We start from the raw sequence: 15,916 nt of genomic DNA, 5'->3' as shown, positions 1-15,916 counted from the left end.
AGTACTCAGAGAGGTTATTCACAATGTACAGGTAATGGAAAGAAAACGGTTTCTACCTCACCCAACCCATTCTGTAACTGTATTTTAAAAACGATGATAATGTTTGCTTCATTGGGTGGAGTGGAAGAAATGAACTCCCCTGTGAGTGAATAGACCCTTCATAGCCACTTCGGACCCGTTTCTCCTATGTCGCCTAGTGGGCCTTGTTGGAGAGTCTGACGCGAAATGCCTACTGCCATCTTCTGGTTGATTTAATGTATGACATCTACTCTGGTATTTGTGTTGTCTGCAAATGCCAGAATATTAAATTTCCAAAACAGCACTACACATTAAATATATCTACAAATTATTTATTTCACGTGCATCAACCGATATCTATAATATACTAAACACTATGCATTTCTACTCTATTGATGATAATATTACTGTTTTATGAAATATCTACTGTTATAATATTGTTTAAAATTTTAATTTAACTATTTAAACAAAAGATTATTGCCATTACTTCCAGGGACATGATATTCATAAAAAAAAAAAAAAAAAAATGTATTTAATAAAAAGTACATGCAATCAGTATTATTGCTTTGATATTCTAGCGGTCAGTTGCATAATTTGAATACAAAACGTAAGACTTGTAACAAAGTAAGTTGGTCTTAACATACTGGCTATGTTTATGCAACTGGTCCCAGGTGTAGAAAAGTCATAGATCTCACTTTCCTTTGTGATAAACCTTAGCCAATAATGTAGCAACACAGCCTATTCTTTTGACTTAGAGAAGGGAATCCAAAGCCACAGATCTAAAAGTCCAATTATTTCAGGTTTTTTTACAAGATTAAAAGACTGATCACCTAGTCTCACACACATATTTATTTCTGAAAAAGCACATGTTGAATCTCTTCTTCAATTTTGAGCCACAAGCAAGAAGCACAAATATTTAACATATTTATTAATATTGTTAAAGACAACATGTTTTACAAAAGATACTCAATATATGCACAATTGTACAATTCTATTCCAATTTGGTTGTTTACATTGACTCAAATAAAATCGAGTTATAAAATGTATAAAGTGTAGAGCAACTGCAGTGCAAACAATTCAATTGATTTGAGCAGCTTTGCCACTCTTAACATGAAATTTCAACAAAGAAATTTCCCTGGAGTGTTTTCAATTCATTTCTAATTTACAGCACTGTTTCTAACAGACTCATACTGTATATAAATGTACTCCAGACAGTCAAGATTAGTTCAGGAAAAAAAATATTGCAGACAGTGCTTACAGCAAAAAGACACAGGATTACAAGTTGACCTTTTTCCTCTACGTGTTAGAAGGCAGAATAAGGGCAACTACTGGACATCAGCACTAGTGAGCTGTAATATTTAAGACATGTTGAAGCAGGTAGGTTGCTTCATGGATAGATTTTCTCACCTTGGTGCCCAAAAATGAGGAGTAACTGTAAAAGATATTTATGAGTTTGTATATTTCTTTGTAAATTAGGACATACATTTTGAAGAATGGTCATTGGTTGTGAGGCTAACCATTTTAATAAAGCATTACAATTAGTCTCCGTTTTTCTTTCAGGTTTATGTTTTTCAAATTTTGCAATATTCTCTGAAACTTACTTGGTGGTTAACTTAAACTTAAAGGTGGTTTCATAAAATTGTCACTGTGCCAAAAGGTGTTGAAAATTAGATCAACTGAGCCCTTAAAAAGTACATCAAAATAATGACATCAATTCAATACAATACAGAGAAACAACTGAAGCTAATGTATATTGAAACAAATCATCACCTACAACAAGCTGACAGACTTGTTCAGCCTTCAGCGCATTCACTAAACATCACAGCCCAGCAGCTCCATGCGTACAGTTATCCGCTCGTGCCACTCCCAGGGCAGAAACCGCACAAATCGGGCAAAGAACGGAGGCTCAAACAAGTTCTTTTTGTATGTGTTGTTGTCACTGTTGCCTTGGAAAATCTGTAGGGGGAAAAAAACATGTTAGTCAAATGAAATGAACAACTAAATGTAAGACTTACATGCTTTGAGGCTTTTGTTCAATTTTAGAATTCTGTTAAAATAAGATGTGATAAATGAAAAATAACTAAAGCTGAGTTATTAGGTTGAAAATTATTTTCAATCATTTATCCATATCCCAACATGGAAAGATGGGAGTTTATAGAGAGTGTAACCATAATATTCACTGTGCCCAATAAACAAAAAAAGTCTGAGTAGCAGCATGTGATACCGCACCCTACAATAATGATTTAATTTAATTGAACAAAAATACAGAAAAAACATGAATATTGTGAAATATTATTACAATTTACAAAATAAATTATTTTTTTCTTTTTTTTTAAATTGAATTCTAGGTTTTTAAGTGTCATTTTTTTCCAGTGATGGCAAAGCTGAATTTTCAGCATCATTACTCCAGTCTTCAGTGTCACATGATCCTTAAGAAATCATGCTAATATGCTGATTTATTATTATCATCAATGTTGAAAACAGCTGTGATGCTTACTCATTTATACTCGAAATCTTTGTAACATAAATATTTTTTTGTCACTTTTGATCAATTTAATGTGTCTTTACTGATTAAACATATTCTTTCTTTAAAAAAAAGAAGAAGATAAAAACAATATAATGGTTTAACAGTAGTGTGTATTTAAAATATGTTATCACTGTACCTTGTCTGTTCTCCTTATTTGATCCTTCACAATGCTCCATGTTTGTCCATCATCACTGTAAGCCAGCTTAAATGCTGAAACAAACTGCACAACTCCAAAATCTTTTGCTCCCTGAGTGATGATGCCTGTGATTCTTTTAGGGTTCTCCAAATCCAGCTATGACATGAGAAAAAAAAAAAAAAAAAACACATTAAACATAAGAGACAAACGTCAGACTACGGTCCAGTTACCTGCAGAGTAATTGATGTTAAATTAAAAAAAAAAAACTGAATAGTGTTAGTTACTAATTTAGAGTTATTGTTGTATATTTTTATAGCAATTATGATTTCAAGATATAAATCCCTCACTCTACTACTTTTTGATGAGAAGGGAAACAACAGCAGGTAGAAAATCAAAACAGCTTTGTAAAAACTAGACACGTCATTGCACAGTCTCACCTGGAGCCACTCTGAGCGACTGTTGTTCGCTGCCGCCCAAGCGTTAGTCTTGCCTTGCTTGTCCAGACGAGCGTAGTGGGGGTACCAGGTAAAGGCATCTATACCCCATGTACGGAAAGTACTAGATGCTGTAAGCTGCGTGTCAGAGATGAGACGGGACTTCATGCCCAGCGGATCAGTGCAACCGATTGTGCTGGACTGCACTGTCATGTTAGGGAAAATGAGAGTGCTAAATGCTAATAATTAGTAAATATGAAAAAAAAGTGATTCATATAAAAATAGCGATTCAAAGTTCATCCAACTGAATTTACCATTTAGCTCACAGCCCACAAGTTCCATTCGGAGAGTACAAGCTTTACGGCACACCACAGGAATGATGCGAATATACTGGGCCACAATGGGTGGGTCAAACATGTTTGTCTTTGTTCCATCATTATCTGTATTTCCTACAAACACCTTAAAAAAAAAATAAAGAGTCAGAGGGATGAATAGCTTTAAGCACATAAGGAAGGCTTGTGTTGTATTGATAACATTTGCATTTCTTACTTTGTCTTTTCTCTGACCATCCGCTCTGTACACTGTGTATGTTTTGCTATCAAAGCTGGACGCCACCTTGAAAGCCTTGACAAACTCAGCTGTTCCCATGCGGCTGGCTCCTTGGGTGATGATTCCAGTGAGACGCATCTTCTTCTGCATGTCAATCTAAAATGAGAAAATCAAGAAGTGGAAGTGTAAACATCATGCATACACAAAAACAAACTGAATCACTTTAATCCCATCTTGTTCCTATATTGCATGATGAATATTTGGCTCAGTAAAAGCCCTGAGGTAGCATATTCAGAAGGATTTTTCCAGCTGATAAACACTGAAAGCTAGTCAGAATCTAGTCGACGTTAAAGAGCTTGAGCAAAACTGCAGCACACGTTTATAATAAACAGAACATTATTGTCCATTGGAGTAGCTGTGGATGGTAAAATAGTTATCATTATAGTTATTATCTTTATAGTTATCATTTTTGGTGTGAACAGGTCTTAAAAACACATTTATTTACTTTGCAAGCAAATGATGCATATAGAAGAAAACATTTAAAAACACTTCCACGCAACTTTTTTTTTTTTAATGTTATGAGGAATGTTTTAATTTGTGTTTCAAGGCACTTGAATGGATATGAATTTAGTGAATATAGATTTTTTTAAATTTTGAGAAAAAAGTCGAGATAAAATGTTGAGAATAAAGTCATTAAATTACGAGAAAAAAGTCATTAAATTACGAGAATAAATTTGTTAAAGTGTTAGTGACTTTTTCTCGTAATTTAATGAGTTTTTTTCTTGTAATTTAACGAGTTTATTCTCAACATTTTATCTCAACTTTTTTCTTGAAATTTAACGAGCTTTTTCTCGTAATTTAACAAGTTTATTCTCAACATTTTATCTCAACTGTTTTCTTGAAATTTAAGGTCATTTTTCTCATAATTTAACGAATTTGTTCTCGTAATCTAACGACTTTTTTCTCGTAATTTAATGACTTTATTCTCAACATTTTATCTCGACTTTTTTCTCGTAATTTAACAAGTTTATTCTCAACATTTTATCTCGAATTTTTTCTCGAAATTTAACGTCATTTTTCTCATAATTTAACGACTTTTTTCTCGTAATTTAATGACTTTATTCTCAACATTTTATCTCGACTTTTTTCTCGAAATTTAACGTCATTTTTCTCATAATTTAACGACTTTTTTCTCGTAATTTAATGACTTTATTCTCAACATTTTATCTCGACTTTTTTCTCGTAATTTAACGAGTTTATTCTCAACATTTTATCTCGACTTTTTTCTCGAAATTTAACGTCATTTTTCTCATAATTTAACGACTTTTTTCTCGTAATTTAATGACTTTATTCTCAACATTTTATCTCGACTTTTCTCGTAATTTAACGAGTTTATTCTCAACATTTTATCTCGACTTTTTTCTCGAAATTTAACGTCATTTTTCTCATAATTTAACGAATTTGTTCTCGTAATCTAACGACTTTTTTCTCATAATTTAATGACTTTATTCTCAACATTTTATCTCGACTTTTTTCTTGAAATGCAACTAGTTTTTTCTCGTAATTTAACGAGTTTATTCTCAACATTTTATCTCGACTTTTTTCTTGAAATTTAAAGTTTTTTCTCGCAATTTAATGAGTTTATGTCAACATTTTATCTCAACTTTTTTCTCGAAATTTAACAAGTTTATTCTCAACATTTTATCTTGACTTTTTTCTCAAAATTTAACGAGTTTTTTTTCTCGTAATTTAACGAGTTTATTCTCAACATTTTATCTCGACTTTTTTCTCGAAATTTAACGAGTTTTTTTTCTCGTAATTTAACGAGTTTATTCTCAACATTTTATCTCGACTTTTTTCTCGAAATTTAACGAGTTTTTTTCTCGTAATTTAACAAGTTTATTCTCAACATTTTATCTTGACTTTTTTCTCAAAATTTAACAAATTTTTTCTCGTAATTTAATGAGTTTATTGTCAACATTTTCTCTCGACCTTTTTCTCGAAATTTAACACGTTTTTTCTCGTAATTTAACGAGTTTATTCTCAACATTTTATTTTGACTTTTTTCTCAAAATTTAGCAACTTTAATCTCGAGATGGTTTTATTTTCCTAATCCTCTTCCGTAATAGTGTTGTCAAAAGTACCGGTACTTCGGTACCAAGTCGGTACTGAAATTTTGAAAATGTGACGATACCAGCATTTCTGTAGTACCGGTAGTACCGAGAATCCGGGTATATTCGGTACCCACTGATAGGGATGTGCCAGTATTTAGCAATTAAATGTGACAAATCAGCCATGGAAACATTTTGGTTAATGCCGAATAAGAGAGGTGCGTGAGTCCATACATTTAAGCTTCGTATTCTGTTTTCCGAATCGCGATCTGGTCACCTGATTAGCAGAGAATTTAACAATATTCCATTAGTTATTCCACTGAATATGGAATCTGTTTCTTTTCCCAAATCTTCATTCACGCAGGGGATTATAACGTTTCTTTCGTTCGCATTTAGGCCTATTATATAGGCTATTCGCATTATTTACTGTGGTAAAGTAGAAAAAACACCGTAGGACAGAAACCTTTTTGCTTGCACGTCAGTTTCTATTTAACAGAGTTTGTGCTTGTTATTAGACTTTATAAGGCGCGTCAAGTTTATTTGTATAAACAAATAAAGTAAAAAGTAAAAAACAGTGATTTTTACTTTCGTTTTCTCGGGCAGCGCTAAATCACACATAGCCTGAATGTCTTGCCCCTGCGGAGGATAAAACACACTCTTCAGACCTTTTACAATAAGTGTCAGTTGTTTGTAACATCAGGAGATAACGAAGATATTATTAAAGAGCAATGGTCTCTTTCCTGCTCGTGTCCCACATCCCTCTCAAAGCGCAAAGCGGCTATATCAAAGTAATAACGGGACCTTGGCTATATATGACGCGTCTTTGTGTGGAAATAAAAAACGAATGCTTTTTGAAATAATATTTAACTTTCTTACTATTTAGGTTACCATTATTTACCGATATTTATTTAATAGTTTTACAGGCTGTAGTGTGTTGTTTCTCTGATGGAATAGCTAAAATAAACACGCACGTCTGTTACCCCTGTTGAAAAAACGAGCATATGCTGGTAAAGTAGGTTTTGAAGCTGGTTTATGCTGGTCCAGGACCAGCTTAGGACTAGTATGGACCAGCAGGACCAGTTTAGGACCAGCATTTGACCAGCATACAGCTTCTGTATGAACTTTACCAGCATATGCTGTTTTTTTCAACAGTACACAATGGATGTTTGAGCATTTAATTATTTATTTATTTTTTTTATATTTCAACATTTATTTCATTGAGGTAGCCTATATATACACACACAAACACACACACACACTCCAAATCATATTTAATGTTTTTAAAATAGGCTATATAAAATAGTAAAATAGTTCCAATAGATTTTACTGTGGTACCGAAATTGGTACCGGGAACCGTAAAATTTTCATGGTATCGGTACCGACTACTGGAATTTTGGTACCGTGACAACACTATTCCGTAATATCATGAGTAAGATTATAAGTAAAATTTTTATAAAAATTTTTGAGCCAATTCTATAACTTAAACAAAGTTTCAACTGTCATAAAAAAATGTAAAACTTTTTTTTTTTTTTGTTAATCAAGAGGCAAAAAATATAAATATAAATAAAAATAAAACAAAAATCAATCAATCAATGGGCTGATTGGCAAACCTCAATCCAGGGGTTCTTGTCTTGGGGTGCAGAGCTCCAGGCATTGACAATGCCCCGATTGTTGAGTCGCGCGAGCTCCGGTCCCCAGTGCTGCAGCCCTAGAATGCCAGAGTGTACAGAGGAAGCCGAGATCTGGGACTCCACGATTTCTCCTTCCTCCATCCCCAATAAAGATGTACAGCCTGCACCATTAAAGATGGTGTGAGTAACAGTGTTGCACAGCTCATTGCTACCTTATTGCCACCCTAAAATGTTTATTATTGTACTGGGAAATAAGAGGTTAAACACAAGGAAAACATATAATGATCATATAAAAACTCACGTAGAAGGCATTGCTTTCCAACGTATGGAGAAGGGCACTGGCAGGTGTAGTCTGCATCCAGATCACGACACAGGCCTCCATTCTTACAAGGCTGGTTTGCACAGTCATTCACATCTGTGAATAATACAGCAATGTCAATATGACGTGTCCAACTTCTACAGTAAGTTGGACATGCTGTAATGGGATGCCTCTCTGCAGAGGAAGGGAGCTGTCATGTAACTGCAGCTGAAGTTAAGGATATATAATTATTAGTGCGGTGACTGAGGAGTGTGGTGGCACAAAGCTCAGCCTGTGCGCTCACGCAGGTGGCTGCAGGATCTCGAATTTTACTCTAAGGGGACAGAGAGTTCTGTGTGGAGCATAAGATCGAATGGTCCAAGTCCAGTCTGCATTTCCAGTAAACTCCTGCAGACTGCAGCTACAGCACAACTGCTGAAAGTAAACACTGTGCAAGATGCTGAATTGGACTGACAGACGCAATAAATGTTGCCAGAAGACATGCTGTAACATCAAAGACACAACTTTTTTTTTTTTTTGGTAGAACTGTCTAATGAGAGATATCTAATTGAAGATGTCAGAGAGTCTGTAGCCATAGCAGATTCCTGCTTTAAGTTCACAACATCTGCCAAATTGCAAAATGATGAAGAGATATGCCAACAGATATTCACATTGAGCATCTGACTCCCTGTTCTATCATTATGTGGATCATTATTTGGGTGTTATGTCTGCTAGGTACACATTATTAGGTATTACATTACTTTTTTTAGCGGTTGTGAAGTAATTACTTATTCAAAATAATGCCTTCTCAAGAGATTTAGGACACAGACCTTGTCTATTCTCATAAACTGGCTTATTGCAGTTATCATAAATCTCCACTAAGGGGCAAACTTCTCTCAGAAAAATGGTATAAAATGTGAGATGCATAGATTTTTTTGCTGAGTACATTACTGTTTAAAAGTTTAGGGTCAGTGATATTTTTTAAAGAAATTAATACTTTTTTCAGCAAGTATGAATTAAATTGATCAAAAGTGACAGTAAAGACATTTATAATGTATCACGGTAAAATATGTATCACATTTCCCACAAAAATATTAAGCAGCACAACTGTTTTCAATACTGATAATAATTAATGTTTCTTGAGCAGCAAATCAGCATATTAGAATAATTTCTGAAGTATCATGTGACACTGAAGACTGCAGTAATGATGCTGAAAATTCAGCTTTGCCATCACAGGAATAAACTATATTCAAAAATATATTAAAATAGAAAAGTTATTTTAAATTGTAATCATATTAACAATATTACAGTTTTTACTGCATTTTTAATCAAATAAGTGAGCATATATATATAATCTTACCCATCCTAAACTTTTGAACAGTTGTGTTATATTTAGTGGGCTGCTGTTTACCACTTCTAGTCTTATTGGAAAAGTATTACAAAACTAACATCCAAATCATTCTAGCAGAAATACTTTTTGTTTCAGAAAATGACACAGAACAGCTATAATTGGAAAGGCAAACACCATATTTTCATCCCAACAACAGAAGTTGTTTTGTTCCTAAACTGTTAAGAGGATTGAACAACACAAAAAAAAAACATCACTCTGATCAAAGCCTGGACAAACATTCAGCACACAAGCACATACACATGCATTCACATAAGCAAACAGAACTGCTGAAGAAGAGGTCTTACAGACTCAATCACAGCTTATTTGTTGTGAGCAATGACCAAACTCACAGAATATTAGAACATAATCTATTCTGAACAGAACTAAAAGAGATTTAATTCATGACAAAAAGCAACTTAACATTATGCCAAATAGTTCAAACAAACAAATAAATTAACAAATGAGATTTATAAGAATTAGTTGTCTGATTGAATTTGGCCAGTACATTAGATGGAAATATTTTAGAGCCTCCCTAATGCCCAAAAGCTGGACTGCACTGTTCTTCTTAAGTATAAAACCTCTTTGGCTTGATTAAGGCTTGCCTATTTGCACTGAAGCTGCCCCTATGGTGAATATTCCTGGCTGCATTTGAAGGCCATTCAGTGATAATGCTAGTCTAAGTCTACGACATTTTTTAACTTTTCTTGCATTTTAACCCTTTGATGCATGCATTTTTTTTTTTTTTTTGGAATTTCTTATATTAAAGCAACACCATGGAACATTTACTCACGGTTACCCCATGTGGTTAAAGGCGCTCTAAGCGATTCTGAGCGGAGTAACTTCCTCTTGACGTTCGAAGTGTTGTCAAACAAAACAGAGGCTAGCTAGACCCTCCCTCCTCCACCTCCTCCTCCTGGCCCTCCCCTCCGTGCTTCTTGAAACAGTCATGAACGCGCATTTAAAATGTAAGTAGCTTGCGTATTGACGCTGCTTGTCGGTTATTGGCTGGAGCATGTTTATTATGTTAAGTGGTCCATGTTTGTTTTTATTGCAGTTTTCGGAGCTTGTGGCGACTACAGAGACCGCGTTTTTTTACAGTGTGTTCAAGGGACAGGCAGCTAGCGCATAGTGAGGAGATGTTTGCGGTATGTGACAAAAAAAATTGGGCCTAAAAACGCGTCAAATCGCTTAGAGCGCCTTTAATAAGCACAATTGTCTGTCACTAGTGTCGTAAATACTGTCGCTGTATCCACCTGTTTCCGCGGGCCGCTACTGTAAACGAGAACGTGGGTACAACTTCCGGTGAGGCGGCGGAAGTAGCATACCAATGGTATTTAGTGTGCTAATTAGTGAAGAGGCTAAGTGTTTTTTGGATCATTGTTTACTTTGCAAAGTTGCAAATCTTTATGAGAGATGTCGTTACGGCGCTCAGGGACAACATTTCAGTTTAGTACATTTATTAGTTAATAATATCACAATACAATAAACAGTTTTCGTGCCCTTAATTGCCCTTTACTTTACTGACCTTCCACAAAAGTGCTGCTGCATGACTAGAGCATCCTGACCCTGCAATACATGAACAACCCGCTGTCTGTACTTCACCTGTCACTGATGCACCAAAGCCTTATGATGTGATTTTACTCCTAACGTATCGTGCGTGCCAGAGCCAGTCGCGTTTCCACTGTATGCGATGCTAAAGGCTACTGATGTTAACCATTGCGATAAATACACACGTTTATGGAAAATATCAGAGACTGCTTGAGGGACGAAGACAATTCTTATATGATTATAATCGTGTATTTATTTAGTTTAATGTTTTATCTGTCTCTTCCCTGTGTCTGTTGATTCCTGACAAATGCATATCTTTCACAGATTCACACACTCCGGTTAACTCGTATAACTCATAACTCCTGTTGCCTTCTCATGAGCTCCCTCTGTTGCTCTGGCTGAAAGGATCAGGATAGACAGACGAGATCGCGCAAACATCCTCGGATTGCAATCATCAAATAATTTAGAGGAAAATAAATAGAAATGCTCAGAAAAGTGACGTAAACATACTGTAGGGTATGTTATCAATATATTTCTAAATGTTCAAGCCTTTGGATTTAAAAGCCTTAGTGGAGTTGTTTTGTGCATTCGTGCATTCTCGTGATATTCCATTCTCGTAAATAAATGGAAGCAGGCGCAACTGAATCTGTTAGATTTAGCATGATTGATCTGCACTCCTGACATAAATTAATACATTACTATTAATGTAACATTTTTTATTGTAAAACATTGTTCAAATATTGATGCTGGAATCTTAAATCTTTAAGTAAAAAACAAACGTTCGCAAGTTTGGATCGTTAAATCTTGAATGACTGTCAAATGTTGAATGAATGAGTGTCAAGTCCAGCTTGTTTACTTCGAACCGGAAGACGCTCCCACGTTTGACGCAAGGCCTCATGGGGCGTAGGAAACTTGTGGATAAGCTTCCCTGTGGGATGCGCAATACACGTGAATTTGTTGACTAAGCTGACGGAACCAGCGAATGCAGCAACCATGTTTGGAAACCCTTTGCCTCTTTCAGCTCGCACCACCTCCAACAAAACTCTCTTTGGTTTCTTTGCTGGCTCTGCCATGGCGTTGGTTTTAAGGCTTGCATATTAGATCGTTTCGTCTTATAGTTAGCTGTTGGCCAAGTCCACCCAGGCTACGAGTAAAATATGTGACGTATGCCGTAAAGCAGGTCGCACTCTTCTGCGGGCAGGGGATGGGCATTGGGCAGCCGACTGTGTACCGACCCGAACACGAAACTTGCAGAGTGTGGTTGTAGCCGATGGGAGGCTGCTCAGGTAGCAGCTGCAGTAGAATTCATCCGGTTAAGAGTTGTTCTATCACTGAAATAATTTTAGAGACATTATTTTAAGGTTGCTTTAAAAGGAGAATATAAACATAACCTTTTTTTTTTTTTTTTTTTTTTGCAAAATTATGTATTACACATTAGTCTACTGCAATTTTGTAGTGGAGGAGTTTAGAAGTATCTGGTAAATCCCTACTTTCATTAAAATCAAAACGTGATATAAAGGGGAAAGTTGAACTACAGTAAGAAATAGCAGTCATTATGTAAATGCCTTATTTGACAAGAATACAATGCAAGTCAATGGCTACTGTCAACTTTTTGGTTCCAGCAGTCTTCAAAATATCTTCTTTTGTGCTCATACAGAAAACTCATACAGGTTTGGAACAACTTGTGGGTGTGTAAATGATGACAGAATTTTCATTTAATTTTAGAGAGACATTAGATAATTATTTAACACTGTGCTAGCTATTTAAAACTGTATTGCTTGCTTTTTGTTTATTTTCAGACGATGCTTAAACAGTCAGTTGTAAGAATTATAAGCAGAAATATGAAATAATTGCTTAAGTACATCTTACTTCTGTAGACTGCCATTTTTGAGTGTTTCTGCATGATGTTGCAGTGGTCAGGTGGTACAAGTTGCAATAATGATTCTGCAAAGACGTGAACACTTTTTTACAAGTCAGAATCCTGTAATTATGGTAATTCTGACATGGCGTGATGGGGTTTTGGATGTATCATTATAATCTGAATGGTTAAAATGGCTTTAAAAGATGTGTCCACCAGGCAGCAAAGAGTTAACACCATACATGGAAAGGGACTTGTGTGGACTGGAAAATTTTAACAAAGCCTATTTAAAACTCACTATGGTTACATCTCTTCCTAACCACCACTGACTGCTCAACATCCTGGGTGTGTCTGGTGTTTACACCAGTGCCACAGTACCTTTATAAGCATTATACCAATGAAACAATGTGAAACAAATGATACATCATGCAGTAACTGAACTCTCTCTGCAGCCACAAGAATATTCGGAATGTAGGAGAAAAGTCTTAACACGAATGAACCACCAAATGCATCACAGGGACTCCATGTATTGTGTAACTAAGCATAAATGAGTCTTAATCAGCCTTACTCATAAGACATGAACAGAACAAATCATCAATCAATTTGTGTTTAAGTTGTCCCTTTAAATACACTGCTATTATTATGTATTTACACAGAAATTTGTATGAATAAGTCCCCATGCGTGTGATCATATAGTTTTAGTAATTGTTTTGTTCAGTAATTGAAGTTTTTTCCTTTTAAAGTTTTATACAAACATTCTTCTAAACCCTTTCTTTAGCCCACTGGAGTGATCATCATCGAGTTTTTAATTAGTGCAACAGATACTGACAAAGCTTGTTGTAAATCTGAAATAAGTGGTACAAAACTTACTGATGTGGCAGTGTGCACCTTCGAACCCAGGTTGGCATTTGCACACATACTCATTAAAAACGTCTCCTCTTCTGGAGTTAGCGATCACCTCACACATGCCATCGTTTTTACATGGGTTTGGGTTACAAGGACCTGTGGAGGAAAACAGAAGTAAGTTCTGTTGTTGGTCTCACAATATGGACAAACCCATAGAAAAAGAAAAAAAGTGATGTTTTGAATTGTTTCAGCAATGAGATTTTAAGAAGAGCAAATTAAGACTTATGCCCATATCTCTCATATTTTCCATCTGAGTACAGGAGCAATCTGATGTGTCTCCTTGTTTCAGTAGAGATCTCAACAATGTTTCAAACTGTGTTCAGATTTGCCAAGATAACAAAGTGTGCAATCAGAAAACATTCACAAAATTCCATTTGAAATTTGATGACATCTACGGTTTCTGAGACAAAGTTGCTACCCAAATGAAAAACAACTGAAAACGTTCCTTCTCCTAAGCTATGAAAGAGCAACCTCTAAGCAAGAAGGCAATAAGGTGACCCATGTAAACCTAATCTGAAATTTAGATGAGGATTGAGCCAGTAAAACTCAGATAAACAACATTTCAAATTCAGACCATTCTCGGTGGCATTGCAAGTATCTCCGGCAAATCCCTCAGCACAGATGCAGAAGAAGGGATCTTCTCCAATGCCAGTCACACATGTCCCTCCGTTGTGACACAGGTTCACCTTGCAGTAATCTCCTATAGAGACACACATAAGCAGGAGTGAATGGAATTACAAAGATTAGACTGGAATTAGTTCTTATTTTATAATTTGGCAATGGACGGAGTGGTCCTGCATATTAAGCTTCGAGAGATACAAAGGAGTAAGAAGCGCTTTTCACGCTTCTGAACAGGATCAGGAGAGTACAAAAGATAAGAGATGTGAGCAGCATAGCCAATGTGTATGCTGAATGAACTTTCGAAAGCTGATGTATACTTTTCAAGGATAGGAAAGTTTCTATGATATAAGTGAATTTATGAAAAAGAGCTTGAATTGTGATAACTGTGTGCGTATGAGTGCACAAAATATATCGGAAGCAATCATAACGAAACAAAACAGCAATTAAATGCTGCTCATGTTCTGTTTAGGAAGCCTCAGCATTCATTGTGCTTTATTCTGGCTGAACAACATGTTAGGATAAAAAAAAAGAGGCATGACCAGAACGCAACGAAATGCTCTAAGGCACATGTTGATGTGTAAAACGTTACACAACATGGGAGATTTGCCCTCTGAGCTCATTAAGATTACATGTAGAGGTTAAGACGGGTTTCTTTGAATAGGCTTGAGCAAGAAATTAAAGGCACTTCTCTTAAGCAACTTTGCACAGAATTACTTTCCAGAATTTTGTTGTTGTGAGTCATATTATCCAGTGGAGTGCAAATCCCTTTCCACCTCCCTGCAGTGGATTTGTTCTTTCCCACAATGGCCCGAAATCTCAGTATCATCTGGGTGGTTAACACTGTATGAAATTCATCTTTATTTCATTTAACAAGAAAATATAATAATTTGGATAGAATAAATATTATATGATGAATAAGATAAATAAAGAGAGATCATGCAACAGGCGTTTGAACAAAATGTTAATTTAAATGTTAACTGATGGCTTTTGTTACTTGATCAAAACTCTATCCTACTTATATGGCCAGCAAGAGAAATACAAGATTGTCTCAAATAGATTGAAGGAAAATCTGTGAAATGTTCAACAACCACAGATCAACTCCTTCTCACAATAAGAAACATTCACTATTAAAGTACTGTAATTCTTTTGTTTGCTGTATTATATATAGGCCTATGTAACAGATTAAAAGATGCACTAACTACTGCAAAAAAAGTAAACGTAGGTAAAATTATTTAAATTACTAATTTTAAGCTCAAACTCTTTTATCTTCAGTAAAGCAGTGACACTTTGTATCTAACAGGGTTCGACTGGAAAAAGAGCATTAAATAAAAAGCACTAAAATTGTAGCCTACTAAGAATATAAGATGTTACTCACCATTCACAGTACAAATGCTGCAAATGACTGAACTGACAAAAACTATTATACAGGACCGAGTAAGGCTCCGGGTCTTCATATTGGTACTCTGCTTTCTGTTTGTTTCTCAAGTCCCGGAGCGTTTTCTTTACCGCTAGGTCTCCTGACGTCATCCTCAAACGTGGAGCAGCTAGACGCGCTCAAGCGCAGGGCACGCGCACCGTTCACGCGCACGGATCAGCTATTTCAAGATCTGTTGTACTGTCAGATTATAACGACTCGGTACAATTGAAAGTATGCGATTAAAACGGAACTGTCAGAGTAAAGGTATTATGTAGACGTGTTTTCCGGATGTTGTGCTGAACTGTTTAAAGAATCTGTATTTTGGGGAAATTGTCGATTACGTTACATTAGAAACTCCTGAAAACTGGCCAGTTTAGCAATCCTATTATCCCCAAATAAAAGTCCGTAGTAAGCATCCCCTATGTGTGTTGATAAAAAGCATGCCATGTTTTTGTGTGTATATCTTCCCAGC

General features: G+C 35.6%; 1 protein-coding gene across 1 annotated transcript; it reads right to left on the bottom strand.

Moving 5' to 3' along the window:
* Positions 1–929: 929 nt before the first annotated feature.
* Positions 930–15,641, bottom strand: mfge8a (milk fat globule EGF and factor V/VIII domain containing a). The gene is made up of 10 exons (XM_048185184.1): positions 15,403–15,641; positions 13,981–14,106; positions 13,371–13,502; positions 7,708–7,821; positions 7,386–7,567; positions 3,665–3,820; positions 3,430–3,574; positions 3,119–3,321; positions 2,682–2,837; positions 930–1,974 (listed from the first exon to the last, which is right to left on the bottom strand). Exons 1-10 carry the CDS (start codon positions 15,479–15,481, stop codon positions 1,831–1,833), a joined length of 1,437 nt encoding a protein of 478 aa, XP_048041141.1. The 5' UTR covers positions 15,482–15,641; the 3' UTR covers positions 930–1,830.
* Positions 15,642–15,916: the final 275 nt, after the last annotated feature.

The sequence above is a fragment of the Megalobrama amblycephala genome, linkage group LG3, assembly GCF_018812025.1.
Source record: "Megalobrama amblycephala isolate DHTTF-2021 linkage group LG3, ASM1881202v1, whole genome shotgun sequence".
In the NCBI taxonomy this organism is placed as follows: domain Eukaryota; kingdom Metazoa; phylum Chordata; class Actinopteri; order Cypriniformes; family Xenocyprididae; genus Megalobrama; species Megalobrama amblycephala.
This window is presented reverse-complemented; position numbering and strand designations above follow the sequence as displayed.

What these genes read in the sequence shown, in the direction of transcription:
- mfge8a (XM_048185184.1), bottom strand. Translation starts at nt 15,481, where the DNA reads ATGAAGACCCGGAGCCTTACTCGGTCCTGTATAATAGTTTTTGTCAGT. An exon ending in CAGCATTTGTACTGTGAATG is followed by an intron (nt 14,107 to 15,402) that starts GTGAGTAACATC and finishes GTGTCTCTATAG; the next exon opens with GAGATTACTGCAAGGTGAAC. An exon ending in AAATAAGGAGAACAGACAAG is followed by an intron (nt 1,975 to 2,681) that starts GTACAGTGATAA and finishes TTCCCCCTACAG; the next exon opens with ATTTTCCAAGGCAACAGTGA.